Source organism: Oncorhynchus clarkii, unplaced genomic scaffold (genome assembly GCF_045791955.1).
Source record: "Oncorhynchus clarkii lewisi isolate Uvic-CL-2024 unplaced genomic scaffold, UVic_Ocla_1.0 unplaced_contig_2974_pilon_pilon, whole genome shotgun sequence".
In the NCBI taxonomy this organism is placed as follows: domain Eukaryota; kingdom Metazoa; phylum Chordata; class Actinopteri; order Salmoniformes; family Salmonidae; genus Oncorhynchus; species Oncorhynchus clarkii.
Genome location: NW_027257939.1, coordinates 348,649 through 361,635, shown reverse-complemented (window position 1 = coordinate 361,635; position 12,987 = coordinate 348,649). Strand labels below are relative to the sequence as shown.

The following is a 12,987-nucleotide window of genomic DNA, read 5'->3' as shown; positions in this document are numbered from 1 at the left end:
CCGTTCTGCGGACGTCCCGATACCGCTAAACCAGGGTTCCGTTCTGCGTACGTCCCGATACCGTTAAACCAGGGTTCCGTTCTGCGTACGTCCCGATACCGTTAAAACAGGGTTCCGTTCTGCGTACGTCCCGATACCGTTAAAACAGGGTTCCGTTCTGCGTACGTCCCGATACCGTTAAACCAGGGTTCCGTTCTGCGTGTCCCGATACCGTTAAACCAGGGTTCCGTTCTGCGTACCCCCTGATACCGTTAAACCAGGGTTCCGTTCTGCGTACGTCCCGATACCCCTAACCCAGGGTTCCGTTCTGCGTACGTCCCGATACCACTAAACCAGGGTTCCGTTCTGCGTACCCCCCGATACCACTAAACCACGGTTCCGTTCTGCGTACCCCCCGATACCACTAAACCACGGTTCCGTTCTGCGTACCCCCCGATACCACTAAACCACGGTTCCATTCTGCATACCCCCAGATACCGTAAGACCAGGGTTCCATTTTGCATGCCGTAAGACCAGGGGTTCCATTCTGCGTACCCCCAGATGCCGTAAGACCAGGGGTTCCATTCTGCATGCCCCCCAGATACCGTAAGACCAGGGGTTCCATCCTGCATACCCCCCAGATACCGTAAGACCAGGGTTCCATTTTGCATACCCCCCAATACCATAAGACCAGGGGTTCCATTCTGCATACCATAAGACCAGGGGTTCCGTTCTGCGTACCCCCAGATACCGTAAGACCAGGGGTTCCATTCTGCATACCCCCCAGATACCATAAGACATGGGGTTCCATTCTGCATACCCCCCGATACCGTAAGACCAGGGGTTCCATTCTGCATACCATAAGACCAGGGGTTCCATTCTGCGTACCATAAGACCAGGGGTTCCATTCTGCATACCCCCAGATACCGTAAGACCAGGGTTCCATTCTGCATACCCCCCAGATACCGTAAGACCAGGGTTCCATTCTGCATACACCCAGATACCGTAAGACCAGGGGTTCCATTCTGCATACCGTAAGACCAGGGTTCCATTCTGCATACCCCCCGATACCATAAGACCAGGGGTCCCATTCTGCATACTGTAAGACCAGGGGTTCCATTCTGCATACCCCCAGATACCGTAAGACCAGGGGTTCCATTCTGCATACCGTAAGACCAGGGGTTCCATTCTGCATACCCCCAGATACCGCAAGACCAGGGTTCCATTCTGCATACCCCCCAGATACCATAAGACCAGGGGTTCCATTCTGCGTACCATAAGACCAGGGGTTCCATTCTGCATACCCCCAGATACCGTAAGACCAGGGTTCCATTCTGCATACCCCCCAGATACCGTAAGACCAGGGTTCCATTCTGCATACACCCAGATACCGTAAGACCAGGGGTTCCAGTCTGCATACCGTAAGACCAGGGTTCCATTCTGCATACCCCCCGATACCATAAGACCAGGGGTTCCATTCTGCATACCGTAAGACCAGGGGTTCCATTCTGCATACCCCCAGATACCGCAAGACCAGGGTTCCATTCTGCATACCCCCCAGATACCGTAAGACCATGGTTCCATTCTGCATACCCCCAGATACCGTAAGACCAGGGGTTCTATTCTGCGTACCCCCCGATACCATAAGACCAGGGTTCCATTCTGCATACCCCCCCCAGATACCATAAAACCAGGGGTTCCATTCTGTGTACCCCCCGATACCATAAGCCCAGGGGTTCATCAGTACTTAATAGTTGGCTTTTGGCTGAATTTTTTGTTGTTGAAAATCTGATGATAAATTGGCACCATTGAGACTAAAAAAAAAAAATTCCCATTATGAATTAAATAATTTTAGCCTATTAATTAATAACATACCAGTGGATGGAAACACATTTGGCTGGTCATGCTTATTGGTCATTTGCATAATTTAGTGGAATTAAATTGGCGCGTGTGTATATTTATCTATTTTACCACACATGTACGGAATACAGATACAGTGCCTCGGAGTGGAACATCTGTCAGACAGAAGACCAATCATTTCTCAATTCTAAATGCTATCTCGTGTTAATTGTTTTATGGCCACGATTTAAAAAAATAATTGCTTATTTTATTTCTCAACATGGTAATTAAAGCACGCTTCCCATTCACCATTCAAATGCATAGGCAACAGAAGGCAGGTTTCACCAGCTGGAGGCAGTGTGACAAATGTAAACTTATAGGTGGATGACTGTCTACAACTTTAATGGTTTGAAACCTGAATGTTTTACGACATATTATGTGGCATGTTTTACCTTGCTTCAAAGTAGCCAGAATCTGACCCTATCCATTTAAACTAGTAACCAAGAATCTGACCCTATCCATTTAAACTAGTAGCCAGAATCTGACCCTATTCATTTAAACTAGTAGCCAGAATCTGACCCTATCCATTTAAACTAGTAGCCAGAATCTGACCCTGTCCATTTAAACTAGTAGCCAGAATCTGACCCTATCCATTTAAACTAGTAGCCAGAATCTGACCCTATCCATTTAAACTAGTAGCCAGAATCTGACCCTGTCCATTTAAACTAGTAGCCAGAATCTGACCCCATCCATTTAAACTAGTAGCCTGTTTCTTTCTAGTGGTTTTCAACTTTCTTTCATAGTTCGGAAGACAAATGCACATTCGCGTGTATCCTAGTGCTTTGGGCACATTCGCGTGTATCCTAGTGCTTTGGGCACATTCGCGTGTATCCTAGTGCTTTGGGCACATTCGCGTGTATCCTAGTGCTTTGTGCACATTCGCGTGTATCCTAGTGCTTTGTGCACATTCGCGTGTATCCTAGTGCTGTGTGCACATTCGCGTGTATCCTAGTGCTGTGTGCACATTCGCGTGTATCCTAGTGCTTTGTGCACATTCGCGTGTATCCTAGTGCTTTGTGCACATTCGCGTGTATCCTAGTGCTTTGGGCACATTCGCGTGTATCCTAGTGCTGTGTGCACATTCGCGTGTATCCTCAAAATCAAATCAAATCAAATCAAATTTTATTTGTCACATACACATGGTTAGCAGATGTTAATGCGAGTGTAGCGAAATGCTTGTGCTTCTAGTTCCGACAATGCAGTAATAACAAGTAATCTAACTAACAATTCCAAAACTACTGTCTTGTACACAGTGTAAGGGGATAAAGAATATGTACATAAGGATATATGAATGAGTGATGGTACAGAGCAGCATAGGCAAGATACAGTAGATGGTATCGAGTACAGTATGTACAAATGAGATGAGTATGTAAACAAAGTGGCATAGTTTAAAGTGGCTAGTGATACATGTATTACATAAGGATACAGTCGATGATATAGAGTACAGTATATACGTATGCATATGAGATGAATAATGTAGGGTAAGTAACATTATATAAGGTAGCATTGTTTAAAGTGGCTAGTGATATATTTACATCATTTCCCATCAATTCCCATTATTAAAGTGGCTGGAGTTGAGTCAGTGTCAGTGTGTTGGCAGCAGCCACTCAGTGTTAGTGGTGGCTGTTTAACAGTCTGATGGCCTTGAGATAGAAGCTGTTTTTCAGTCTCTCGGTCCCAGCTTTGATGCACCTGTACTGACCTCGCCTTCTGGATGATAGCGGGGTGAACAGGCAGTGGCTCGGGTGGTTGATGTCCTTGATGATCTTTATGGCCTTCCTGTGACATCGGGTGATGTAGGTGTCCTGGAGGGCAGGTAGTTTGCCCCCGGTGATGCGTTGTGCAGACCTCACTACCCTCTGGAGAGCCTTACGGTTGAGGGCGGTGCAGTTGCCATACCAGGCGGTGATACAGCCCGCCAGGATGCTCTCGATTGTGCATCTGTAGAAGTTTGTGAGTGCTTTTGGTGACAAGCCGAATTTCTTCAGCCTCCTGAGGTTGAAGAGGCGCTGCTGCGCCTTCATCACGATGCTGTCTGTGTGAGTGGACCAATTCAGTTTGTCTGTGATGTGTATGCCGAGGAACTTAAAACTTGCTACCCTCTCCACTACTGTTCCATCGATGTGGATAGGGGGGTGTTCCCTCTGCTGTTTCCTGAAGTCCACAATCATCTCCTTAGTTTTGTTGACGTTGAGTGTGAGGTTATTTTCCTGACACCACACTCCGAGGGCCCTCACCTCCTCCCTGTAGGCCGTCTCGTCGTTGTTGGTAATCAAGCCTACCACTGTTGTGTCGTCCGCAAACTTGATGATTGAGTTGGAGGCGTGCGTGGCCACGCAGTCGTGGGTGAACAGGGAGTACAGGAGAGGGCTCAGAACGCACCCTTGTGGGGCCCCAGTGTTGAGGATCAGCGGGGAGGAGATGTTGTTGCCTACCCTCACCACCTGGGGGCGGCCCGTCAGGAAGTCCAGTACCCAGTTGCACAGGGCGGGGTCGAGACCCAGGGTCTCGAGCTTGATGACGAGCTTGGAGGGTACTATGGTGTTGAATGCCGAGCTGTAGTCGATGAACAGCATTCTCACATAGGTATTCCTCTTGTCCAGATGGGTTAGGGCAGTGTGCAGTGTGGTTGAGATTGCATCGTCTGTGGACCTATTTGGGCGGTAAGCAAATTGGAGTGGGTCTAGGGTGTCAGGTAGGGTGGAGGTGATATGGTCCTTGACTAGTCTCTCAAAGCACTTCATGATGACGGATGTGAGTGCTACGGGGCGGTAGTCGTTGAGCTCAGTTACTTTAGCTTTCTTGGGAACAGGAACAATGGTGGCCCTCTTGAAGCATGTGGGAACAGCAGACTGGTATAGGGATTGATTGAATATGTCCGTAAACACACCGGCCAGCTGGTCTGCGCATGCTCTGAGGGCGCGGCTGGGGATGCCGTCTGGGCCTGCAGCCTTGCGAGGGTTAACACGTTTAAATGTCTTACTCACCTCGGCTGCAGTGAAGGAGAGACCGCATGTTTTCGTTGCAGGCCGTGTCAGTGGCACTGTATTGTCCTCAAAGCGGGCAAAAAAGTTATTTAGTCTGCCTGGGAGCAAGACATCCTGGTCCGTGACTGGGCTGGATTTCTTCCTGTAGTCCGTGATTGACTGTAGACCCTGCCACATGCCTCTTGTGTCTGAGCCGTTGAATTGAGATTCTACTTTGTCTCTGTACTGGCGCTTAGCTTGTTTGATAGCCTTGCGGAGGGAATAGCTGCACTGTTTGTATTCGGTCATGTTACCAGACACCTTGCCCTGATTAAAAGCAGTGGTTCGCGCTTTCAGTTTCACACGAATGCTGCCATCAATCCACGGTTTCTGGTTAGGGAATGTTTTAATCGTTGCTATGGGAATGACATCTTCAACGCACGTTCTAATGAACTCGCACACCGAATCAGCGTATTCGTCAATGTTGTTATCTGACGCAATACGAAACATGTCCCAGTCCACGTGATGGAAGCAGTCTTGGAGTGTGGAGTCAGCTTGGTCGGACCAGCGTTGGACAGACCTCAGCGTGGGAGCCTCTTGTTTTAGTTTCTGTCTGTAGGCAGGGATCAACAAAATGGAGTCGTGGTCAGCTTTTCCGAAAGGGGGGCGGGGCAGGGCCTTATATGCGTCGCGGAAGTTAGAGTAACAATGATCCAAGGTCTTTCCACCCCTGGTTGTGCAATCGATATGCTGATAAAATTTGGGGAGTCTTGTTTTCAGATTAGCCTTGTTAAAATCCCCAGCTACAATGAATGCAGCCTCCGGATAAATCGTTTCCAGTTTGCAGAGAGTTAAATGAAGTTTGTTCAGAGCCATCGATGTGTCTGCTTGGGGGGGGGATATATACGGCTGTGATTATAATCGAAGAGAATTCTCTTGGTAGATAATGCGGTCTACATTTGATTGTGAGGAATTCTAAATCAGGTGAACAGAAGGATTTGAGTTCCTGTATGTTTCTTTCATCACACCATGTCACGTTGGCCATGAGGCATACGCCCCCGCCCCTCTTCTTACCAGAAAGATGTTTGTTTCTGTTAGCGCGATGCGTGGAGAAACCCGTTGGCTGCACCGCTTCGGATAGAGTCTCTCCAGTGAGCCATGTTTCAGTGAAGCAAAGGACGTTACAGTCTCTGATGTCCCTCTGGAATGCTACCCTTGCTCGGATTTCATCAACCTTGTTGTCAAGAGACTGGACATTGGCAAGAAGAATGCTAGGGAGTGGTGCACGGTGTGCCCGTCTCCGGAGTCTGACCAGAAGACCGCCTCGTTTCCCTCTCTTTCGGAGTCGTTTTTTTGGGTCGCTGCATAGGATCCACTCCGTTGTCCTGTTTGTAAGGCAGAACACAGGATCCGCGTCGCAAAAAACATATTCTTGGTCGTACTGATGGTGAGTAGACGCTGATCTTATATTCAGTAGTTCTTCTCGACTGTATGTAATGAAACCTAAGATGACCTGGGGTACTAATGTAAGAAATAACACGTAAAAAAACAAAAAACTGCATAGTTTCCTAGGAACGCGAAGCGAGGCGGCCATCTCTGTCGGCGCCGGAAGTCCTGTGCTTTGTGCACATTCGCGTGTATCCTAGTGCTTTGTGCACATTCGCGTGTATCCTAGTGCTTTGTGCACATTCGCGTGTATCCTAGTGCTTTGTGCACATTCGCGTGTATCCTAGTGCTTTGTGCACATTCGCGTGTATCCTAGTGCAGTGTGCACATTCGCGTGTATCCTAGTGCTTTGTGCACATGGGTGCCCTAAAAATGTTATGAAATAAGTTGATCAACATTTTAATGTTCTGATCTGTTGCATCAGACTCATTGCTTTACACGGCTTTACACGTTTTTATGTAGCCTAGGCCTACTGGTTGTATACATGTGGGATCTATCCTCCCACAACTGTCCCAGGCAGGGTAGCCTAGTGGTTAGAGAGTTGGACTAGTAACCGAAAGGTTGCAAGTTCATATCCCCGAGCTGACAAGGTACAAATCTGTCGTTCTGCCCCTGAACAAGGCACTGTTCCTAGACCAGTTAACCCACTGTTCCTAGGCCATCATTGAACATAAGAATTTGTTGCCTAGTTAAATAAAGGTAAAAAAAATAGTCTGTTTGAGGCCACGGAAGGAGTGTTGTCTGGCATTGAAGCTGAACATAAATGTTAGTAATAGTACAACATTTTGAAGAGATTAATAACAGAGGGGGATTTCCCCCTAGCGGGGATTTAATACTTCACCTTTTTGGGCCCTGAGAAGTTTGCATCCCTGGTTTCCACCCTCCAGAATGGCCTAATGGTACAGCCCAGTGTCAGTCTCCACCCTCCAGAATGGCCTAATGGTACAGCCCAGTGTCAGTCTCCACCCTCCAGAATGGCCTAATGGTACAGCCCAGTGTCAGTCTCCACCCTCCAGAATGGCCTAATGGTACAGCCCAGTGTCAGTCTCCACCCTCCAGAATGGCCTAATGGTACAGCCCCAGTGTCAGTCCCCACCCTCCAGAATGGCCTAATGGTACAGCCCAGTGTCAGTGTCTGTCTCCTGGGCTTCACCCTCCAGAATGGCCTAATGGTACAGCCCAGTGTCAGTCTCCACCCTCCAGAATGGCCTAATGGTACAGCCCAGTGTCAGTCCCCACCCTCCAGAATGGCCTAATGGTACAGCCCAGTGTCAGTCTCCACCCTCCAGAATGGCCTAATGGTACAGCCCAGTGTCAGTCTCCACCCTCCAGAATGGCCTAATGGTACAGCCCAGTGTCAGTCTCCACCCTCCAGAATGGCCTAATGGTACAGCCCAGTGTCAGTCTCCACCCTCCAGAATGGCCTAATGGTACAGCCCCAGTGTCAGTCCCCACCCTCCAGAATGGCCTAATGGTACAGCCCAGTGTCAGTGTCTGTCTCCTGGGCTTCACCCTCCAGAATGGCCTAATGGTACAGCCCAGTGTCAGTCTCCACCCTCCAGAATGGCCTAATGGTACAGCCCAGTGTCAGTCCCCACCCTCCAGAATGGCCTAATGGTACAGCCCAGTGTCAGTCTCCACCCTCCAGAATGGCCTAATGGTACAGCCCAGTGTCAGTCCCCACCCTCCAGAATGGCCTAATGGTACAGGGTGGAGACTGACACTGAGCTGCTGTCTGTCCCGGGATCCTAACTGGCTCTGTTGGGTAAAATTACTGTGAGAGCTGCTACCTTTCAAAGTTCTTGACATGTTCTGTATTGACTGACCTTCATATCTTGAAGTATTGATGGACTGTCGTTTCTCTTTGATTATTTGAGCTGTTCTTGCCATAATCTGGACTTAGTATTTTACCAAATAGGGCATCTTCTGTTTACCATCCCTACTTTCTCACAAAACAACTGATTGGCTCAATCAAATGAAGAAGGAAAGAAATTCCACAAATTAACTTTTACTTGTTAATTAATTGACATGCGTTTCAGGTGACTACCTCATGACGCTGGTTGAGAGAATACCAAGAGTGTGCAAAGCTGTCCTCAAGGCAAAGGATGGCTACTTTGAAGAATCTCAAATATAAAATATATGTTTTGTTTAACACTTCTTTTAGTTATGACATGATTCCATATGTGTTATTTCCTAGTTTTGATGTCTTTACTATTAAAACCATGGAATTAAACTTTTGACTATCACTGTCTGTCTAGCTGGACATGGAACCCAATGCTTAGTTTGTTCTGTTGTTTGTCTAGAGGGTTGGTCCTTTACCTTAGTAGGACACACCTGGCCGTGCAGCGCACGTACACACACCTGCCCTGTTTTGTCAACAGCAGTAATTGCATCAGAAAGCATTCCCAGTAATGGTATGTGCTCTGTGTTGGTCACACTGGACCTTGGACACCCAGGAGGATTGAATCATGCAGATGATGTGGTGAGCACAGAACTTCCTTTATCATGTTCTGTCCTCAGATGGCCTCGTGTGGAATCCTCACAAATAGAACACTGTTCCCTACATAGTGCACTACTTGTAACCAGGGCCACTATTCCCTACATAGTGCACTACTTGTAACCGGGGCCACTATTCCCTACATAGTGCACTACTTATAACCGGGGCCCCTGCATTATATTAGAGAATAGGGTGCTGTTTGGGATGCGGCCTGTTTGCGTTTGCTAGGGGACACACAGACAGGCTGCATCCTAAACAGAAACCTATTTCTTAATATAGTTTACTACTTTTGACCACAGCCCATAGGGCTTCAATAGGGTTCTGGTCAAAGCAGTGCACTATGTAAGGAATAGGGTGCTGATTGGGACGTATCCTCAGAACAGTGTAAGTGATATAGCCCTGCTCTCTCCTATCTGTTTTCTGTACTCATTTACACTGTTCTGAGGATACATCCCGTAGTGCCCTATATATAGAGGACCAGAGTCTCATAGTGCCCTATATATAGAGGACCAGAGTCTCGTAGTGCCCTATATATATATAGAGGACCAGAGTCCCGTAGTGCCCTATATATATAGAGGACCAGAGTCTCGTAGTGCCCTATATATAGAGGACCAATGTCCCGTAGTGCCCTATATATATAGAGGACCAGAGTCCCGTAGTGCCCACTGCACTGAAGATAGGAAACACTGTCACCACTGATAAATCCACCATAATTGAGAATTGCAATAAGCATTTTTCTACGGCTGGCCATGCTTTCCACCTGGCTAATCCTACCCCGGTCAACAGCACTGCACCCCCCCACAGCAACTCGCCCAAGTCTTCCCCATTTCTCCTTCTCCCAAATCCGTTCAGCTGATGTTCTGAAAGAGCTGCAAAATCTGGACCCCTACAAATCAGCCGGGCTAGACAATCTGGACCCTTTCTTTCTAAAATTATCTGCCGAAATTGTTGCCACCCCTATTACTAGCCTGTTCAACCTCTGAGATTCCCAAAGATTGGAAAGCAGCTGCGGTCATCCCACTCTTCAAAGGGGGGGACACTCTTGACCCAAACTGCTACAGACCTATATCTATCCTACCATGCCTTTCTAAGGTCTTCGAAAGCCAAGTCAACAAACAGATTACCGACCATTTCGAATCTCACCATACCTTCTCTGCTATGCAATCTGGTTTCAGAGCTGGTCATGGGTGCACCTCAACCACGCTCAAGGTCCTAAACGATATCTTAACCGCCATCGATAAGAAACATTACTGTGCAGCCGTATTCATTGATCTGGCCAAGGCTTTCGACTCTGTCAATCACCACATCCTCATCGGCAGACTCGACAGCCTTGGTTTCTCAAATGATTGCCTCGCCTGGTTCACCAACTACTTCTCTGATAGAGTTCAGTGTGTCAAATCGGAGGGTCTGCTGTCCGGACCTCTGGCAGTCTCTATGGGGGTGCCACAGGGTTCAATTCTTGGACCGACTCTCTTCTCTGTATACATCAATGAGGTCGCTCTTGCTGCTGGTGAGTCTCTGATCCACCTCTACGCAGACGACACCATTCTGTATACTTCTGGCCCTTCTTTGGACACTGTGTTAACAACCCTCCAGGCAAGCTTCAATGCCATACAACTCTCCTTCCGTGGCCTCCAATTGCTCTTAAATACAAGTAAAACTAAATGCATGCTCTTCAACCGATCGCTACCTGCACCTGCCCGCCTGGCTACCATCACTACTCTGGACGGTTCTGACTTAGAATACGTGGACAACTACAAATACTTAGGTGTCTGGTTAGACTGTAAACTCTCCTTCTAGACCCATATCAAACATGTCCAATCCAAAGTTAAATCTAGAATTGGCTTCCTATTTCGCAACAAAGCATCCTTCACTCATGCTGCCAAACATACCCTTGTAAAACTGACCATCCTACCAATCCTCGACTTTGGCGATGTCATTTACAAAATAGCCTCCAATACCCTACTCAACAAATTGGATGCAGTCTATCACAGTGCAATCCGTTTTGTCACCAAAGCCCCATATACTACCCACCATTGCGACCTGTACGCTCTCGTTGGCTGGCCCTCGCTTCATACTCGTCGCCAAACCCACTGGCTCCATGTCATCTACAAGACCCTGCTAGGTAAAGTCCCACCTTATCTCAGCTCGCTGGTCACCATAGCATCTCCCACCTGTAGCACACGCTCCAGCAGGTATATCTCTCTGGTCACCCCCAAAACCAATTCTTTCTTTGGCCGCCTCTCCTTCCAGTTCTCTGCTGCCAATGACTGGAACGAACTACAAAAATCTCTGAAACTGGAAACACTTATCTCCTTCACTAGCTTTAAGCACCAACTGTCAGAGCAGCTCACAGATTACTGCACCTGTACATAGCCCACCTATAATTTAGCCCAAACAACTACCTCTTTCCCTACTGTATTTAATTTATATATTTATTTTGCTCCTTTGCACCCCATTATTTTTTATCTCTACTTTGCACATTCTTCCGCTGCAAATCTACCATTCCAGTGTTTTACTTGCTATATTGTATTTACTTTGCCACCATGGCCCCTTTTTTGCCTTTACCTCCCTTATCTCACCTCATTTGATCACATCGTATATAGACTTGTTTATACTGTATTATTGACTGTATGTGATGTCATTATGAGGTATTGTATGTAGAGATTATATTTAAAAAAAACAATTTTATATTTTAGCTGTAATGATTTTTTTTAATGTAACAAAATGTGGAAAAAAAATCAACGGTTCTGAATACTTTCTGCTTTGAGCTAATAATTCCACTTTGGATGCTGTATTAATACACCCAGTCACTATAAAATACAGATGCCCTTCCTAACTCAGTTGCCAGAGAGGAAGGAAACCACTCAGGGATTTTACCACGAGGCCAATGGTGACTTTAAAACAGTTATAAGAGAACATTGGATTTATTTCACAGTTCCTCAATGACAGTGAAAAGGAAGGAAGTCTGTACAAAATAAAAAATTAATGAAAAAACAATTTGTTTGCAATCAATGAAGAACGTTATGTCTGGCATACAAAGCGAGTATTCTGAGTACCAACATGGTGGAGGCTGCATGGAACAGGCTTGTCATCTGCAAGGCCTAGGGAGGTTTTTAAAAGAATTGGAATATTGCAGGCAAAATCCTAGAGGAAAACCTTGGTTGTCTGCTTCCCAACAAATTCCATTTTCAGCAGGATAATAACCTAAAAACACAAGGCCAAATATACACTCAGAAATGGGAGTTGCCCGGAAAAAAAGCAGGCCGTTTATTAAACGTAAAGATTGTTTCCCCCATTTGTCAAATCCCTCTTCCCTACATAGTGCACACTTCTACCCTCGTCTTTCTTCCCTACATAGTGCACACTTCTACCCTCGTCTTTCTTCCCTACATGGTGCACACTTCTACCCTCGTCTTTCTTCCCTACATGGTGCACACTTCTACCCTCGTCTTTCTTCCCTACATAGTGCACACTTCTACCCTCGTCTTTCTTCCCTACATAGTGCACACTTCTACCCTCGTCTTTCTTCCCTACATAGTGCACACTTCTACCCTCGTCTTTCTTCCCTACATAGTGCACACTTCTACCCTCGTCTTTCTTCCCTACATGGTGCACACTTCTACCCTCGTCTTTCTTCCCTACATAGTGCACACTTCTACCCTCGTCTTTCTTCCCTACATAGTGCACACTTCTACCCTCGTCTTTCTTCCCTACATAGTGCACACTTCTACCCTCGTCTTTCTTCCCTACATAGTGCACACTTCTACCCTCGTCTTTGTATAGTTCCACTTTCTTGGCCACTGGTTGGTGCTGCTGGACAGTCAAACTGATGAGAGCTCGGATTCAGATTATTCTTCTCCTTTTCTCTCCTTTTCTCTCCTATTGGCTAACTGGCCTGACCTCTTTTCTCTCCTATTGGCTGACTGGCCTGACCTCTTTTCTCTCCTATTGCCTGACTGTCCTGACCTCTTTTCTCTCTCTTCTATAGGTTGACGGGCCCCTCAGGGTATCTGACAGATGGACCAGGAAACTACAAGTACAAGACCAAGTGCACCTGGCTCATCGAGGGAACGTGAGTCACACACACACACGTTACACTATAGACCAATAGAAACGCAACAATATGCCTCTACCCTGCACAACTCCACTGAAAGACAGGTCCAATATATCTAGCCATGCTAAAGATCAAACCAAAAG

General features: G+C 47.0%; 1 protein-coding gene across 4 annotated transcripts in view; it reads left to right on the top strand.

The window, feature by feature from the left end:
* Positions 1-12,987, top strand: part of LOC139394117 (attractin-like) — a 252,717-nt gene that overhangs the window by 9,695 nt on the left and 230,035 nt on the right. For all 4 annotated transcript variants that reach the window (XM_071142146.1, XM_071142145.1, XM_071142147.1 and 1 more), the window contains exon 2: positions 12,779-12,862. In XM_071142146.1, the coding sequence (XP_070998247.1) occupies positions 12,779-12,862 (84 nt within the window). The remainder of the gene's footprint in view (positions 1-12,778; positions 12,863-12,987) is intronic.